Source organism: Triplophysa rosa, linkage group LG3 (assembly GCF_024868665.1).
Source record: "Triplophysa rosa linkage group LG3, Trosa_1v2, whole genome shotgun sequence".
In the NCBI taxonomy this organism is placed as follows: Eukaryota; Metazoa; Chordata; class Actinopteri; order Cypriniformes; family Nemacheilidae; genus Triplophysa; species Triplophysa rosa.
The window spans coordinates 2,768,857-2,784,050 of record NC_079892.1 but is presented as its reverse complement, the minus strand read 5'-3'; the positions used below and the strand labels follow the sequence as shown (position 1 = coordinate 2,784,050).

At 40.2% G+C, this 15,194-nt stretch overlaps 3 protein-coding genes across 4 annotated transcripts in view; 2 read left to right on the top strand and 1 right to left on the bottom strand.

The window, feature by feature from the left end:
- The first annotated feature begins 60 nt into the window (after nt 1-60).
- On the top strand, nt 61-4,525 carry gnb5a (guanine nucleotide binding protein (G protein), beta 5a). The gene is made up of 11 exons (XM_057329728.1): nt 61-408; nt 1,326-1,462; nt 1,705-1,746; nt 1,906-1,982; nt 2,107-2,239; nt 2,327-2,470; nt 2,683-2,774; nt 2,929-2,977; nt 3,070-3,166; nt 3,540-3,706; nt 3,889-4,525. The coding sequence occupies exons 1-11, from the start codon at nt 291-293 to the stop codon at nt 3,898-3,900; spliced, it is 1,068 nt and encodes a 355-aa protein (XP_057185711.1). The 5' UTR covers nt 61-290; the 3' UTR covers nt 3,901-4,525.
- A 361-nt stretch (nt 4,526-4,886) lies between these two features.
- Nucleotides 4,887-12,549, top strand: ap4e1 (adaptor related protein complex 4 subunit epsilon 1). 2 transcript variants are annotated; one of them, XM_057329682.1, is made up of 21 exons: nt 4,887-5,128; nt 5,541-5,612; nt 5,696-5,816; nt 6,023-6,096; nt 6,201-6,322; nt 6,398-6,557; nt 6,654-6,820; nt 6,973-7,046; nt 7,181-7,303; nt 7,392-7,501; nt 7,576-7,715; nt 7,939-8,051; nt 8,453-8,571; nt 8,650-8,946; nt 9,655-9,766; nt 9,848-9,977; nt 10,062-10,299; nt 10,425-10,967; nt 11,124-11,308; nt 11,421-11,581; nt 12,191-12,549. In XM_057329682.1, the coding sequence occupies exons 1-21, from the start codon at nt 5,000-5,002 to the stop codon at nt 12,349-12,351; spliced, it is 3,351 nt and encodes a 1,116-aa protein (XP_057185665.1). In that variant the 5' UTR covers nt 4,887-4,999; the 3' UTR covers nt 12,352-12,549. The 2 variants fall into 2 exon arrangements, with proteins under 2 accessions (XP_057185665.1, XP_057185664.1); XM_057329681.1 differs by having other exon boundaries at nt 5,693-5,816.
- A 202-nt stretch (nt 12,550-12,751) lies between these two features.
- LOC130551793 (brain aromatase) overlaps nt 12,752-15,194 on the bottom strand; it is an 8,888-nt gene continuing 6,445 nt past the window's right edge. The window contains exons 7-10 of the mRNA XM_057329717.1: nt 15,123-15,194; nt 14,874-15,036; nt 14,406-14,647; nt 12,752-14,341 (exon numbers count right to left, since the gene is read on the bottom strand). The exon at nt 15,123-15,194 is cut by the window's right edge and continues 40 nt beyond it. Of these exons, the coding sequence (XP_057185700.1) occupies nt 14,054-14,341; nt 14,406-14,647; nt 14,874-15,036; nt 15,123-15,194 (765 nt within the window). The 3' untranslated portion in view covers nt 12,752-14,053. The remainder of the gene's footprint in view (nt 14,342-14,405; nt 14,648-14,873; nt 15,037-15,122) is intronic.

Here is a 15,194-nt window from a genome sequence, read left to right as displayed (position 1 = left end):
GATCGACGGAAAGCTAGACTTGTATTTAAAGAGCGTCTTGTTTTTCAGCCAGGGATTTCATAAGCCCATGTGGACGTATAAATATTGATCATCAGGAGGATATAACGCACATCCGAGTGGCATTTCTCTGGGGCTTTCAGAGGGATGCGGGAGAGATGGAGCATCCTTCGTGACGTCACGGCCGCCGCATCATCCGTGCGCTCAGCCTCCAGGCTCGCGTCCGTCTCTCCGCTCGCCTCCATCCGTCAAAACACTCCTCGCCGCCTCGGATCCTGCGTTTTCCCGTGAAAATGGCCGCGCAGGAGGTGACCGCGCAGCCCGGCGACACTCTGGCGACGCTGAAGACCGAATCTGAGTCGCTGAAAACAAAACTGTTGGATGAACGAGCCAAACTGCACGACGTCGAGCGTAAGAGGGCGAATTATGATTTAATGTACCGTACTGTATGTGTGTCGAACGACGACATATGTCAGGATTATTCGCTTTGGCTGTCGTTTACAATAAATTCGAGGTAAAAGGAGGGATCGGTTACAAGGACTTATCCGGGTTCAGTGAGGTGATGCTGGCGCCCAGGGAGCGTTTCGTTTTCCGTTCTGCATCACGATATAATATTTGAGCAGTAATGACTCCATTACTTTAAATGCAACCCATATTTCATCATCAGCTTTTTAAAACATTTTTATTTCATTGTGTATTTATTTAGCCTAAGTACAACATTTATTATAAATTATATATACTTTATATGTACATTTTATATTATATGTACAATAGTGGCCAAACTTGATGCCCGGAGGGGATATTTGTAGAATATTTGCTGTTAATGCCCCCTCAGGTTTGCTTAATCCATCAAAAAACGTTTTTGTGTTTCTTCGTCTTTATTTTAGCTTTATTTGTACTTTTTAATGTTTTTCTTCTTTTATTGTTTGTAGAACACTATGGTAAACAATATTTTGGTGTTATGGAGTGCTTTAGAAATAAATTAAACCTGAAAATACGAAATGCATGGTACAAAAATAAAAAAAACACTACATTTATAATGATATAGGTATTTGCACAAAATTATTTGACAAAATGCAAACTACAGCATAACAGGGAATATCAGTTTAAAAAACTGATTGAAAGAATTTGAAATTCTTCTCAAAGCTGAGCGTCCAAGTACAACTATGCATTAATACAACACGAATACAACATTTTAATAAAAGAAATGTATAAAATTAAACACATCCATTTTCCAAAGTTGGACATCACGTTTGGCCACAGTTTTATATATATTATGTACATACATAAATACAAAACCACATGATCATTTTGGCCTCCTCAAACAGTACATCAGGTGGCGGAAAAGGTGGAGGCTTTGGGTCAGTTTGTCATGAAGACCAGACGAACCCTGAAAGGCCACGGGAATAAAGTGCTGTGTATGGACTGGTGTAAAGACAAGAGGAGAATCGTCAGCTCATCTCAGGTCAGTCTGTAAACTTACACTCCATAAACGAGTCACCTTCTGAAAGCATCGATTCAGAGTGATGATGCCCGATTTCTTTGTGAACAAATCATTTAAAAACCTTCAAAATATTTAGAGATCTGCCACATAGGCATTGTAGAACATCCGCAGCATTAAAATACATTTAGGCCAATGTGTTCAGATGCAAACTAGGTGTTTTGTTATTTTGTTGACCATTTTAATATTTTGATTCTGTATTTTAGGACGGAAAGGTGATTGTATGGGATGCATTTACGACTAATAAGGTAATTAAAAGAATGAAAGATCATGTCTGTATCTTTAAGGCATCTTCTTATACTTATACAAAACCCTCCGCACAGCTTTTGATCTGTCACAAGCGTTGTCTTTTTGCTGACATATTCTACAGCTGTATGCTCACAGGCTGTTTTAAAATGTGTTTACAGGAACATGCAGTGACCATGCCCTGCACATGGGTCATGGCCTGTGCTTACGCCCCCTCTGGTTGTGCCGTGGCTTGCGGGTGAGAATCTCGGCCCTTTCGTTTTCTTCCACAGTATTCATAAGATGTTTGTGCCCTATCATTTCACAATGTTATTGCAGTTTGCCACTTTGTTTTATTTTTATCGATCTCTTGCATTTCTCAGCGGTTTGGACAACAAGTGCTCCGTGTACCCTCTGTCCCTGGACAAGAACGAGAATCTGGCGGCCAAGAAGAAATCAGTGGCCATGCACACCAACTATCTGTCTGCGTGCTGTTTCACTAACTCAGATATGCAGGTACGGCCGCCTAGAAACCAAAATAATAAACTTGCATCTTGCATCATCGCTTGGTCGAGCTGGATTGATGGCTGACGTCTGTTATAGATTCTGACCTCTAGTGGTGATGGCACATGTGCGCTGTGGGATGTTGAAAGCGGTCAGATGCTCCAGAGCTTTCACGGACACGCGGCTGATGTGCTGTGTCTGGACCTCGCCCCCTCTGAGACCGGAAACACATTTGTGTCGGGGGTGAGAACACAGACAAATTTGATACATTACTAAATATCTAGTCGAAAAGTATCTAGTTCATTTTGTGGCTATACCTTCCAGGAGGTTTGATCTCCATTGGGCACATTTCTGTACCCACAATCCCCCGCATGCAGCAGTTCAGACACATTTACACAATGGCGCTTGTTAACATGCCTGTGCAGTGACCTGTTTTATCCTCCCGTCTTTCTAAGGGCTGTGACAAGAAGGCGTGCGTGTGGGACATGCGTACGGGACAATGCGTCCAGTCTTTTGAGACCCATGACTCAGACATCAACAGCGTACGGTAAGTACAGTACCAATTTTTGCTATTGACATTTGATTTGTCTTATTGCTTTTAAGCCGCTAATAAATATTAATAGTTTGAGTATTTACAGTGAATGTCAGCCGTACTGTAAGCAGCGTTTACTGTTAGTGAAACGGGTCGATTTTTGCTGCAGGTACTATCCAAGCGGAGACGCTTTCGCTTCGGGCTCAGATGATGCTACTGTGAGGCTCTTTTCTTTTTCTTTTTTTAGATCCAAAAATTGCAAAAAGTATTTCTGTAAATGTCATTTTTTCCTATTTTTTTGTGGTAACAGTGTCGCTTGTATGACCTGAGAGCGGACAGGGAGGTGGCCATTTATTCTAAAGAGAGCATCATATTTGGAGCTTCTAGTGTGGACTTCTCCCTCAGTGGTATGCAAACTGTTTGTATATGTTGAAAGAGTATAAAGCCGTGGAATACTGTATCCCACAATGCAATGCATTTTTTACATCTATTTTTTTCTGCATGCTGCTTCATTTAGAAAAAATATATATACTGTGAATTATTTATTTGCATACTTCAAATATGCATTATACAGCGCATAGAATATTTGATTTCTCTTAAAGGAATAGTTATCCCAAATAATTGACTTTAACATTACTTTGGTCAAGTCAATAGGGGCCATTTTCGGGTGAACTATTCTTTTAACAAAGCGAACCAGATTTAATTATTTTAAGGAGTTTGTTATATTAGGATATATAATATTAGGATGATTTTATGTTAATTGTTTTGTATGCATTGTAGGGAGACTGTTGTTTGGTGGATACAATGACTACACCATCAACGTGTGGGACGTTTTAAAGGGAACGCGCGTGTCCATCTTGTTCGGACACGAGAACAGGGTCAGCACGCTCCGTGTCTCTCCAGACGGAACCGCCTTCTGCTCAGGATCCTGGGATCATACGTTACGGGTACCACTCCACTAAAATGACTAGTGTCATCGACTATATTTTATTTACCATATTTGTCCCGCCCCACATTTTTCATCCATTTTAACTTAGATATGAACGTAGGGTAGTGAACTATTGTTCATGTTGACATTAAAAGTGTATCTATTGCTTACTTATATTATTTTTGTCTGTTCTTTCTCTAGACCTGGGCCTGATCGTGAAACATCACTGCGTGTTTCGTCTGGTGTTTGATTGAATCTTTTAGGTTTTAGCAGCGTCTCTGGAATCCAAAATATCCACAGACTGGAATATTGTGTTAAGTGCAGTAGAGTTTATGGTACAGAGGGACTGTAGTGCACATAGACACACACAAACCTTCACTTCTACACTCAGTTCATCCTGTGCTTGCTATTATGGGATTGTCTCTGTTTCCACGGCTGCAACTACTGCTCCACAGTGATGCACTAGTTAATATGAGCATAATATAAACACACATATTACCAGTAAAATAACGTATTATAAACCCTGATCTAAAATCAATCAAAGTACTTCAGGTTGTTTTGGTCGTTGTACTGTATGAGCTAAATTATTTACAATAATGTTATTACTAACCCCTTGAATGAGACATGAAGAAAAGGTTGTATAGCTGACAGGATATGTAAAATAAAGTAAACCGGTTTAGCTATGCTGTTTCTTATAATATTCTGACTGCCGTTTAATTATTACAGCACTATAGTTCTTCTTTCCTACTGTAGAAAAGTGTATATATCATTATGTCATATATGTTGTCTTATCAATACAGATGTCTATACACTTAAAGCAAATAAATGGATTTTAAACACTAAAGATTTTCTTATTTATCTTCACGTTTCATTGCTATTTTATCATGTTACCACTGGTGCTAGTATTTGAGTTTCGACTGCAGAAATCTGGAAAAAATATGCAAATTTGTCGTTTTAAATGTTGTAGATTTGAAACAACATGAAGGATAATACATATGACCGAATTTAACGCAATTTAAATATAGAACATAACGGGGAATTTTTTGAAGAATATGGCGTAGTTTAGAAGCAATATGAAGGGGAAAATAATAACCAAATTAAAATTTTTGAGATACTAAAAGGTGAAAGTATTTTAGGCTGGTAAACGCTCTTTCGGGACTTTTATTTTGAAAAGCAGCGGCGCACTTCCTGTAGGCGGTGGAAAGTCTAGTCATGATGGTTTGTGTTTTCATACTGTGTGTTTTGAGTGTAGTGTAGGTTTTTCTACTGCTGTTGTTTACTCATCTGTCTGTCAGAAGTCTGATCATCTGTCATGAGTGATGTCGTGGAGAAAACTCTCACAGCTCTGCCGGGTTTATTTGATTCTCAAACCGGAGCCGCAAAAATCACCAACAGACTGAAACAACTAGTCAAGAGCATCACTGAACTGACATCTAAACATGTAAGTTACAGTGTGTTTATATGTAGACTATAACTTCAGGCACACTGTAAGTACGATAGCTATCTCAACATCTTAGAATCTGCATATACTGTATACTGTAATATCAGCTAAACTGTAAGGAAGATTGAAGACTATCTGTATCATTCCTGAACTGACATTTTAATGTTGAAGAAATTAATTATTTCAAAAGCTAATCAGCTACCAATGAAAGAACACAGTACTGATAGGAATGAAATAAATGGGAAGTTGACATGACACATTAAGTCACATGTAAACATTGAACTGAAATTTTGATTGGTTACCTATACATTAATTCTGCGTTGCTTGGCTACTCTGTAAGGCATTTTAAGCAACGTGTAAGGCAATAAAATCCTGATTTAACTGTACCTTCACCTTTGACGTCTCTTTGCAGGAGGAGGAGAACCTCATGAAACAGGAGCTGTCCTCCATGAAGGAGCAGGTGGCCTCACCTAACACCACCATGGTAAGTGATGAGAGGCATCCCAATACTCACTGTCACTCCGAATCTGTGTACAACATCAATGTGTGTGAATGTGCTTTCAGAAGCAGATGAAGGAGATCATGGTGAGGGCCATGTACTGTGAGATGATGGGTTATGAAGCCTCCTTCACCTACATTCATGCCATCAAACTGGCCCAGCAGGGCGGCGTACTGGAGAAGAGAGTGGGTACGATGATCTCCGCTCCTCAGCGATTATAGATGCACAATACAGTGTGTACAGGGGCCAAAATGAATTAAATCTAAGTCTATCATCATATCACCTTACGAGGTTTATAAATGTTGTTGTAATACAAAACAAACATCTAATAATAAAAAGTTAATATATATGTATATGATTATGTCCCATATTTAGATTTTGTGTTACTTTTACAGGTTATCTTGCCGTTTCTCTCTTCCTTAGCGAGAGCCATGAATTATTGCTGCTGCTGGTAAACACAGTATTAAAGGTTTGTTTGTTTATTTATTATAAAACTCATCTCATTTTAACACATTCCTATAAACTATGCGTCTGACATACAGTGTTTAACACACATTTTCATTTCTTGCACAGGATCTTCAGAGCACGAACCTCATTGAAGTGTGCATGGCGTTGACTGTAGTAGCTCAAATTTTTCCCAAAGACATGATACCTGCTGTGCTTCCTTTAGTAGAGGACAAACTGTCACATCCAAAGTGAGAAAGCCACTTCTATAATATCTAACTTATCTGAATTACACATAAAAATGAAATTTTTCTTTTCTGTTCAAGAGAAATCATCCGGAGGAAAGCCGTCCTGGCGTTGTACAACTTCTACCTTATTGCTCCGAATCAAGTCCAGCACATTCACGGCAAGTTCCGGAAGGCACTGTGTGACAAAGACCCCGGGGTTATGACATCATCGTTACACATCTACCTACAGCTAATCAGGGTTGGTGTTGTGTCTTCTAAATGTTTTGTTCCGTATGTCCTGTTGTGCCTGCTTAGGACAAAGTGTAAATGTCTGTGTCATTTTTGTTTTGATCAGGAGAGTCCAGACGACTATAAGGACCTGACCGGCAGTTTTGTGACCATCCTGAAGCAGGTTGTGGGCGGGAAGCTCCCCATAGATTATAATTATCATAATGTTCCGGCACCGTGGTTACAGATTCAGCTGCTGAGAATCTTGTCACTGCTTGGGAGAGATGACCAGAGGTACAGATGGCCCGATTCAAACTTGACAAATCCGCTCAATCTCTCAAAAGTACCAATTGCTAGTTTTACTGTTTAAATTCATTAAGCTATTGCTTTTTAATTTTAGCATCTTTATACACCTGAAATTCTAACATTACTTTCTACATCTTAAGTGCCAGTGAGCTGATGTACGACGTTCTAGACGAGTCTCTACGCAGAGCCGAAATGAACCACAACATCACTTACGGTAAATTTGTGTGTAAATAAGGTTTTCTAATGGACTGATGGGTGATTTGTAAAGAACCCAATGTATCTTAAACAGCCGGGTATTTTTTTGTTCATAATAATAATAATAATAAAATCACACATCTTGTCTTTCAGCAATTCTGTACGAGTGTGCGAAGACCATCTACACAATAAGCCCCAAAGCTGAGCTGTTAGAAAAAGCAGTGAAATGCATTGGAAGTTTTGTCCTTTCTCCGAAGATCAACCTCAAATATCTGGGTAAACCTCCGCTTTAGTAAAAAAACATTCTCTGTAAAAGCTCTGTTTGCGGTTTTCATAAAAAGGAGTGATGTCCATTGTTTTGCAGGTTTAAAAGCTTTGACGTATGTGGTCCAGCACGACACTAAACTGGCTCTTCAGCACCAGATGACCATTATAGAATGTCTGGACCACTCAGATTTTACTATTAAAAGAGAGGTAAACATATCTCGCTTAGGGCGGAAACAATCTCTCTGCCTCATCCCATGTCATCGTTCACTTTTCTCTCTCAGACCCTGGAGCTGCTGTTCAGGATCACAAACGCTCAGAACGTGACGGTGATCGTTAAGAAGATGCTGGACTTCCTGCGGGTCTGTAGCGATGACCACACCATCATCCATCTGGTGGGGAAAGTTGCAGAGCTAGCTGAAAAATATCCTTTTTCATAGTCGCCCATAGTTTGACAAAATGTGTTTCTATAAAACGAAAGTATTGTGAGTGTTATGACCTGGTGGTGAGTCGTGGTGTTTGTGTGGAAAATGTGGTTTCCAGCCAGATCTGATTCACAATCGAGAGAATTTGTATTATCTGAATATACTTTTTTTTGTAGTAGACACGCTCTCACAGTTCACAACGTTCCTATAATTGTGCCGTACGTTTGCTCCAGATAACTCATGGTTCATACAGACGATGAATGATGTTTTTTCTATTGGTGGAGATCTTTTGCAACAGGATGTTGTGAACAACTTCCTTCGACTGCTGGCCGAGGGTAAATTAGAAATATGGACATCAGAAAACTTATTTTAGTTTCATTGTAGTTTTATTCATATTTTGAATTTGCTTTTTAATTTTTTGTTTTCACAGGAGATGTTTTGCTATTTTGTATACTGTATATATATATATATATATATATATATTCATATTAATGTTGCTCTATGTAGGTTTAATTAATTTTATTTTAATTTTCATTAGTATTTTTGTTTATTCTCAGTTAATACTTTTATTATTATAATTCATTACTTTTTGTGTTTTAAATAATGTTTTGTCCTTTATTTAATTAAAAAATGTTTTAATAGTTTTAGTTATTAATAATAACGCTACTAATAGTAACTGAAGTAGAACGTGTATTTTGGATATTTCTGAATGTTTTCTTGTGTTTGTTTGTGTCAGGATCAGACTGTAAGGAGGATGACGACCAGTTACGTCTGTATGCGGTCGGCTCATATCTGAATGTGCTGAAGGGAAACTGTTTTCACCTGCCTCAGCACTTTCTGCAGGTTATGAGCTGGGTGTGTAACCTTACAAAAACACACACACACACACTTGTGAAAATGCTGAACATGACACAGATCCGTTTGCACGTTCAGGTTCTCGGGGAATATTCTCACCTCCAGGAGTCTGTGGACCAGCGTGAGGTCATCTGTCTCTTGACGAAACTGCTGGATCAGAAAACCATCAGTTCAGAGACACGGGTCTGGGTTCTGTTTGCTCTGACCAAGCTCTCTGAAGACCAGACGGATTTGATTCTGGATCTGTTGGAGAGTCTTTCCTCCTCTCAGGACACTGTGCTTCGCCAGCAGGCCCAGGAGCTCCATCACCTCAGTCAGGACTCACAGCTGCATGAGTGGGTTCTGCCCCATGGAGCACCCTGGGACAGCGTGGAGGTATTTGTTTAGATGATGTCGTATATGAGTTCATGTGTGTGTGTCAGGCCTCAACAAACTTCTTAAATAACATATATAAAATTAACTGTAAATTCTTTGTATAACGAATCTTTCCGGTTATGCCAAGCTCTAGAATATTTTGATGGGTAGAAATTAATTTAGGGATGTAACAATATCAAAATCGCACTGTACGATTATACCTCGGAATAAAGTCCACGGTAAGATATTTGTTGCGGTATTTAAAATGACAAATGATGTCTTGGAAACGTGCCATAAGCATCCTCTTTTCTTTATCCTCTAATCATAACTGTTGCTTAGAGTTATAGTATGAGATGGGTCAAATGACCTAAAAATACCTTTTATAAAATAAAATAATTGCACCAGACAGACCTTGCCAAAGGTAACACCTATTATTTTTTCGAACATTCTCTATGTTATGCCCGGAAGACCTATCGTTTCATACAGTCACGTGACCAGGATAACATTGAGACAATTTTGCTATTGCGATAACACGATGTCGATAATATTGCTACATCCATAGAAATTATGAATGGGGGCCTTTAGATATTGTGAACAATGGTGGTGGGCTTTGAATTGAAAATTTGAAGAACAACTACTTTAAAAGAACCTAACTCAAACCTTTTACATTCAAAAATCAAGTCAAAAAGACGCAAGCTCTTGAAGCATCCATACATGTTTTCTGCACAGGTCGACTCCTCTCTGTCGTTTCTCGATGGCTATGTGTCCGAGGCTCTGGCTGCGGGTGCCGCACCGTACAAACCACCTCATCAGAGACAGGAGGAGCTTTGTGAGGAGAGAGGTACATCACTGTAACACCTTCAACAGTAGGATACATAAAAACGTTTTGTTTTAATGTTTCTGTGTGTTGTTCTCCTGTCAGCACTGAGTCTGGAGCCGTACGGCTTCAATCTGCCTGTGAGTTTATCGTCGTGTAGCATCACGGACAGACAGTCTCCCGCGCTCAGTTCAGAACTGTCGGGCAACAGTGCAGAGCTCTCGCAGAAGGCAGGGTGAGGATCACACGTGTACATTTAAAGACTTTAAAGTTGTGTTTAATAAATGTTTTTTGAACAGCGGTGTTGTTTTTCTTCCAGCACATTGATTCTGGAGGGGGTGAAGAGAGTTTGGGGGAAGGATGGTTACCTTCCACATAAAGAAACAACAGGGGAAGGCGCTCAGGTGGAGGATCCCGCTGCTGCACTTCAGACCTCCGGCCAGCAGGGGGCGGCAGAGAGATTAGAACCACCTGACCAGTCACAGCAAAAAGAGGACAAACAGCAGCTGGCTTCTTCATTGTTTGTTGGTTTGGGAGCCCAGAGCTCTACGTCTTTAGTGAGAAATTATTTGAGATTTTTTTAAATAGTCGTAAACACATTTGACCATATTGAATTTATAGTGTAAATGCTAATCGGTCCTGATAAACCCGCGACTTCACCGTTTGTTCTGTTTTACCTCAGCTGGGAAAATCCGAAGCCCCTCCCCCTCGCTTTCGAAGGAAGCCACGCCCTCACGCATCATCATCATCGTCGGGTGCCAGCGAGAGGTCTTCTGACTCCTCCCACTCCTCACGCAGCACGGCCGACAGCTTCCTTTACGGCAACCTTCTGGAGGAGGAGCCAACCACCATCAAACCCAGCAGCGATGTCACAAAACACAACCACATCCGAGCCAACGGTCCGGAGCAAAACAAAGATGCTGGTGTTGCCGTGGAAACAGACAGAGGGGTTAACACTTCTCACATATTGGGCAGTGATATGGTTCTGGTGCGTCCCAACACGATACAGGATAAATATCCCGCAGATCTAACTGAACTCTTACCTGCTGACCTAAAAGAACTACCTCGCTCTGATGTCATCAGTCTGACCTCTGACCCCAGCCTGTCTCTCTCCTCCTGTCGCGTGTTCAGAGATGAATCGTTGCTGCTTGTCATCTTTCTTTCTAACTGCACAGACACTGCGATCACAGATGTCGCTGTGCAGCTGACCTGTGAGGGGTTAGAGGTGTGTAAACATGCACAATTTAACCCATTGAGATATATCAAAGTGGTCCCATCTCTGAGTTTTCTTTCTTATGGGTTGCTTTACACTTATCCAAAAATACTTTGTGGAAACCGGAGCGTCTGAACCTTTTAAAATTAAAATTGTTTTTTTTAACAGACGGTGAGTTTAAGAGGGAATGTCATTGAGTGTCTGGAAGGTGTGTCTGTGTGTCATTACGCTCTGATGATGAAAGACCCTCAAACAAACGTGTCTTTTACTGGTACCGTCTCGTACCAAACACAAGCAGGAGAAACAAACTCGCTCCTGTTCTCCGGGACCCTGTGCACAGCTGACTTCATCAGGTACACCACAAAATACTACAAGATTTGTCTCATCTCACTTTAGTCATACAGCCGTCTAAAAACAAACTTGCAGTCGGTTTTAATGGAGATATATTACTGGATTGATTCTCAGGCCCTTGGTTGTAACCACAGAGGAATATGGAAAGCTGTGGCTGTCGTTTTCTCATGATGTCAAGCAGAATCTGAAACTGCTCACAGATGCCGAGGACCCGCTCGGAGCGACCCTGAACGCTCTTAAAGAGACACTTCAACTTCACGTGGTGGATGTTATCGGTGAGCACAACAGATGTTGATGTCATTTATAGTACTGATAGTTGTTGTCGAGTTGAGTGAATATATTAGGTTAGAATATAATGTAGTAACTCATTTTTATTCATCTTAAAGGTGCAGTGTGTCATTTTTTGGAGGATCTATTGACAGAAATGCGATATAACATACATAACTATGTCTTCAGAGGTGTATAAAGACTTTGCATAATGAAGCGTTATGTTTTTATTACCTTAGAATGAGCTATTTCTATTTACATACACCGCGGCGGGTCCCCTTACATGGAATTCGGCATACAGTATCCCGGACAAACGATAAATACGTTATCTCCTTCGGCAAAGAAGCAAAAACATCATGAGTCCTGTGTCAGCCACCGTAGTGTTTCAAAAGGGAGCAATTCGCAACCTCACCACTAGATGCCGCTAAATTTAATACACTGGACCTTTAACTTTAACTTTAATCTCAGTTACTTCTCAATTACTCATCATAATGGAGCCAAAACTATTCGTTTTATAATCCATTTTTTATTCACATAAAAGGAATTCGTATTATCCTCCATATATACAGTATATTCTAAAATAAAGCTGTAAATTACGTTATGACGTCTCTTTTCAGACTCCGAGGGAATCCTAGCCTGTAGTCTGCTCAGTGGCGCCCCCTGTCTTCTGCACTGTAGAGTCAACGGTGCAGCTCTAGCCGTGTGGCTGCGCTCTCCTCTGCCTGCTCTCCCAGACTGCATTCTGTACCACTGCCAGAAAACACTAGCAGAACACTGACACTTTAGCTGAAACCTCCAGAGAAAGAGCTACAGCCGCCTTTACAATATGGAACGTTTACATGTGTCTTGTGACAAATGATTGATCACGCAGTGACTGTATGAAAGCGATGCATGCGTTTTAAGCCCGACTTAATCATTCTATGATATTCTATTTTTTTGTTCACACTTATTGAGCTGCAATGTGTCACACTTCCATAAAGTAAAAAGTATTTATTGATTTTAAAAGACTCGGCTTGGGGTTTTCTATTCTAATAGATATCTGAGGTTTATTCAATGCACTGCTGACAAAGTGAAAATGCTTATTTTTGTCTTCGCAGTATAGCTTTATTAGCTGCAGTTTCTCGTCCAGTTTGTTAGGTCTCTTCATAGCAAAGAACCACTAAACTTCTCAATCCAGTTTTGTAGATGTTTTTTATTTAATTCTAATACTATTACGTACACAACTATACATAGTACAACTTATCTTAGTGAAAAATGAGGTCAACATGAAATCAAAACTGACCCTATTTATCTTTCACATTCTTGAGTTTGTGTAGAATTCAATGATGCGTTTTATTCCAAAGAGGAAAGGATTTCTTTTGTAATCTTACAAAAAAGGTACAGTATATCCTGCTCCACCTCCAAACCGTCTTTTATTTTCTGCTGATGTCACCAAGCACTTTCGTTTTTCAGGCCCTTTCCTCCAAGCACATATAGAGACCAGCTTTCACTTTACCGTTCCTGAAGTTCAAGGTATAGTTCACACACAAAAACATGAAAATTCTGTCATCATTTATTCACCCTTATGTTGTTTTAAAACCTGTATATGACTCTTCGTTCTGCGGAACACAAAAGAAGATCATTTGAGAAATGTCTCGATGGAAATGGTTTTGTGTCTATACAATGGAAGTCAATGGGGTTCAGTGTTGTTTTGTTTCTGACATTCTTCAAAATATCTCTTGTGTCCTGCTAAAGAAAGAAAGCCATACAGGTTTGGAATGACGTGAGGGTGAATAAATGACAGAATTTTCATTTTTGGTTAAACTGTCCCTTTAAAACCCATATTGCATTTCAGAAATCTATTACCTGTCATTTCATGTTATCTCTTCTTAACAACACAAACATACGTTATGTGGCCCAAACTTAACTTCAGGTAGGCCGGAATTTTATTCCATATTTATGTACTATAAAATATTTTTAAACAAGTAATATGAATATATATTAAGCATAATAGTAATACATTTTTACTAGCCAGGCCGATCAATAAACACAGACCAGAAGTTAACTTCGGCCCATGCGCGTACGTCCGATAAAACCGTCTATGTAAGTTCAGTAAATTAGTACATTTCTCTGTTAAGTTTTATTTTGACATAATAAGCTGCTAATTTACAGTTTGTATTATAAGTTTATAGATGAAAGAGAACACTTTAAGGGTGCACTAAGGAATTACACATTTACCTTTTGCTGGAAAATAATGATTTTGAAAACATTAATCTCTCTATTGCCCCCTGTAGGTCTGGATCTCCCATTTTACATTATGTGCAATGTAGCGAATCTTAATTTTAAGTCAATGAAAGTTTGTTTATTACCTTATAATTGCAACACACCATTGGTCACGTGATTTTAAAACAGTGGTGACTAACATTTACTAAACCGCCGATGATTGCGTATTACTCGGTGCACCTTTAAACGTTTTGCGCCTGTTTGTATTTGTTTTGTATCTAAGAGCATGTCTGCTGGGTGCTGTGGTTGTCCATCATTTCACCGCTGTACGTATTCTGTGTTCGTGGAATGAAGCGCATGGCCAGGCTGTCGGGATCTTCCTCCACAGGCTGCATGGAGAGGTTGTTGGTCTGTTTGATGGTGCTGACGGTGCAGCCCTGCCGAGGACAAACCGTGAACCTCGACAACAAGGTCACCAGGACGGCCTTGGTCATCACCATGGCGATATGCTTCCCGACGCAGGCCCGTGGGCCGCATCCAAACGGCTGGAAGTATCGGGAGGGAACCTGTGATGAAACGGAGATTAACTTCTGTAGTGATATTGCTGCCCATGTGTACATTTGTACTTACGTTGTTTTCAAAGTTGTCCAGGCTGAATTCGTTGGGTTTTTGGAAGAACTCGGATTTGTGCATGCGCCCAATGTTCAGGATGAGGTTTGTCCCTTGTGCCACCCTGTAGCCGTCGATGTAGTCATCATCCAGAGCTCGTCTCATGATGAAATCCACCACGGGATGAAACCTCAGAGATTCTTTGATGAAACGCTCGAGAACGCACAGGTTCTGTAGATCAGCAGACTGGACGTCCCTGTCACCTGAGACAAAGGGTCATTTCTTAATTGAAGAGTACGGAGGTGAAAAATGAATGTAGATTGTAGAGGTAAAATAATCTGGATTTGAGTTCATATTGAAATCTTCAATAATATTGACTTTTGATAACAGAGTTGACAAACACTGTTGAGATCTCTTCTGAAACTCTAATAGAGACATTCGTCAGATCCCTGGCTGGTTTTCTCAGGAGAAATATCGGAGAATTTGTACCTATTTGAGTTTCGATCTCCAGAACGATCTGCTCCTCCACGCCGGAGTTTTGCTTCAACAGCACGAGCATGAAGAACAGACTGATGGAAAGCGTGTCTGGAGCGGCGATCACCATCTCCAACACGCACTGTCTCACATCATTCGCAGACAGCTCGCCGTGGTTCTGCGGACGAATCCGGTTACGAATACTGTTTTGTTAATATGGGTGACGGCACATACAGTATGTCCACCTCAAGAGATTGGCCTGACCTGAGCAAATATCAACTCTGTTGCGAAATCCATATCGTCCAACTTCTCCGTATTGTTTAGGACTTGACGTTT

Excerpts from the sequence above, each read along its gene's own strand:
- ap4e1 (XM_057329681.1), top strand. The coding sequence starts at position 5,000 with ATGAGTGATGTCGTGGAGAAAACTCTCACAGCTCTGCCGGGTTTATTT. Across the intron at positions 9,978-10,061 it reads GAGCTCTCGCAGAAGGCAGG|CACATTGATTCTGGAGGGGG; the intron begins GTGAGGATCACA and ends TTTTTCTTCCAG. Across the intron at positions 11,309-11,420 it reads TGCACAGCTGACTTCATCAG|GCCCTTGGTTGTAACCACAG; the intron begins GTACACCACAAA and ends ATTGATTCTCAG.
- gnb5a (XM_057329728.1), top strand. The coding sequence starts at position 291 with ATGGCCGCGCAGGAGGTGACCGCGCAGCCCGGCGACACTCTGGCGACG. Across the intron at positions 2,240-2,326 it reads TCACTAACTCAGATATGCAG|ATTCTGACCTCTAGTGGTGA; the intron begins GTACGGCCGCCT and ends CGTCTGTTATAG. Across the intron at positions 3,167-3,539 it reads TGTGGACTTCTCCCTCAGTG|GGAGACTGTTGTTTGGTGGA; the intron begins GTATGCAAACTG and ends TATGCATTGTAG.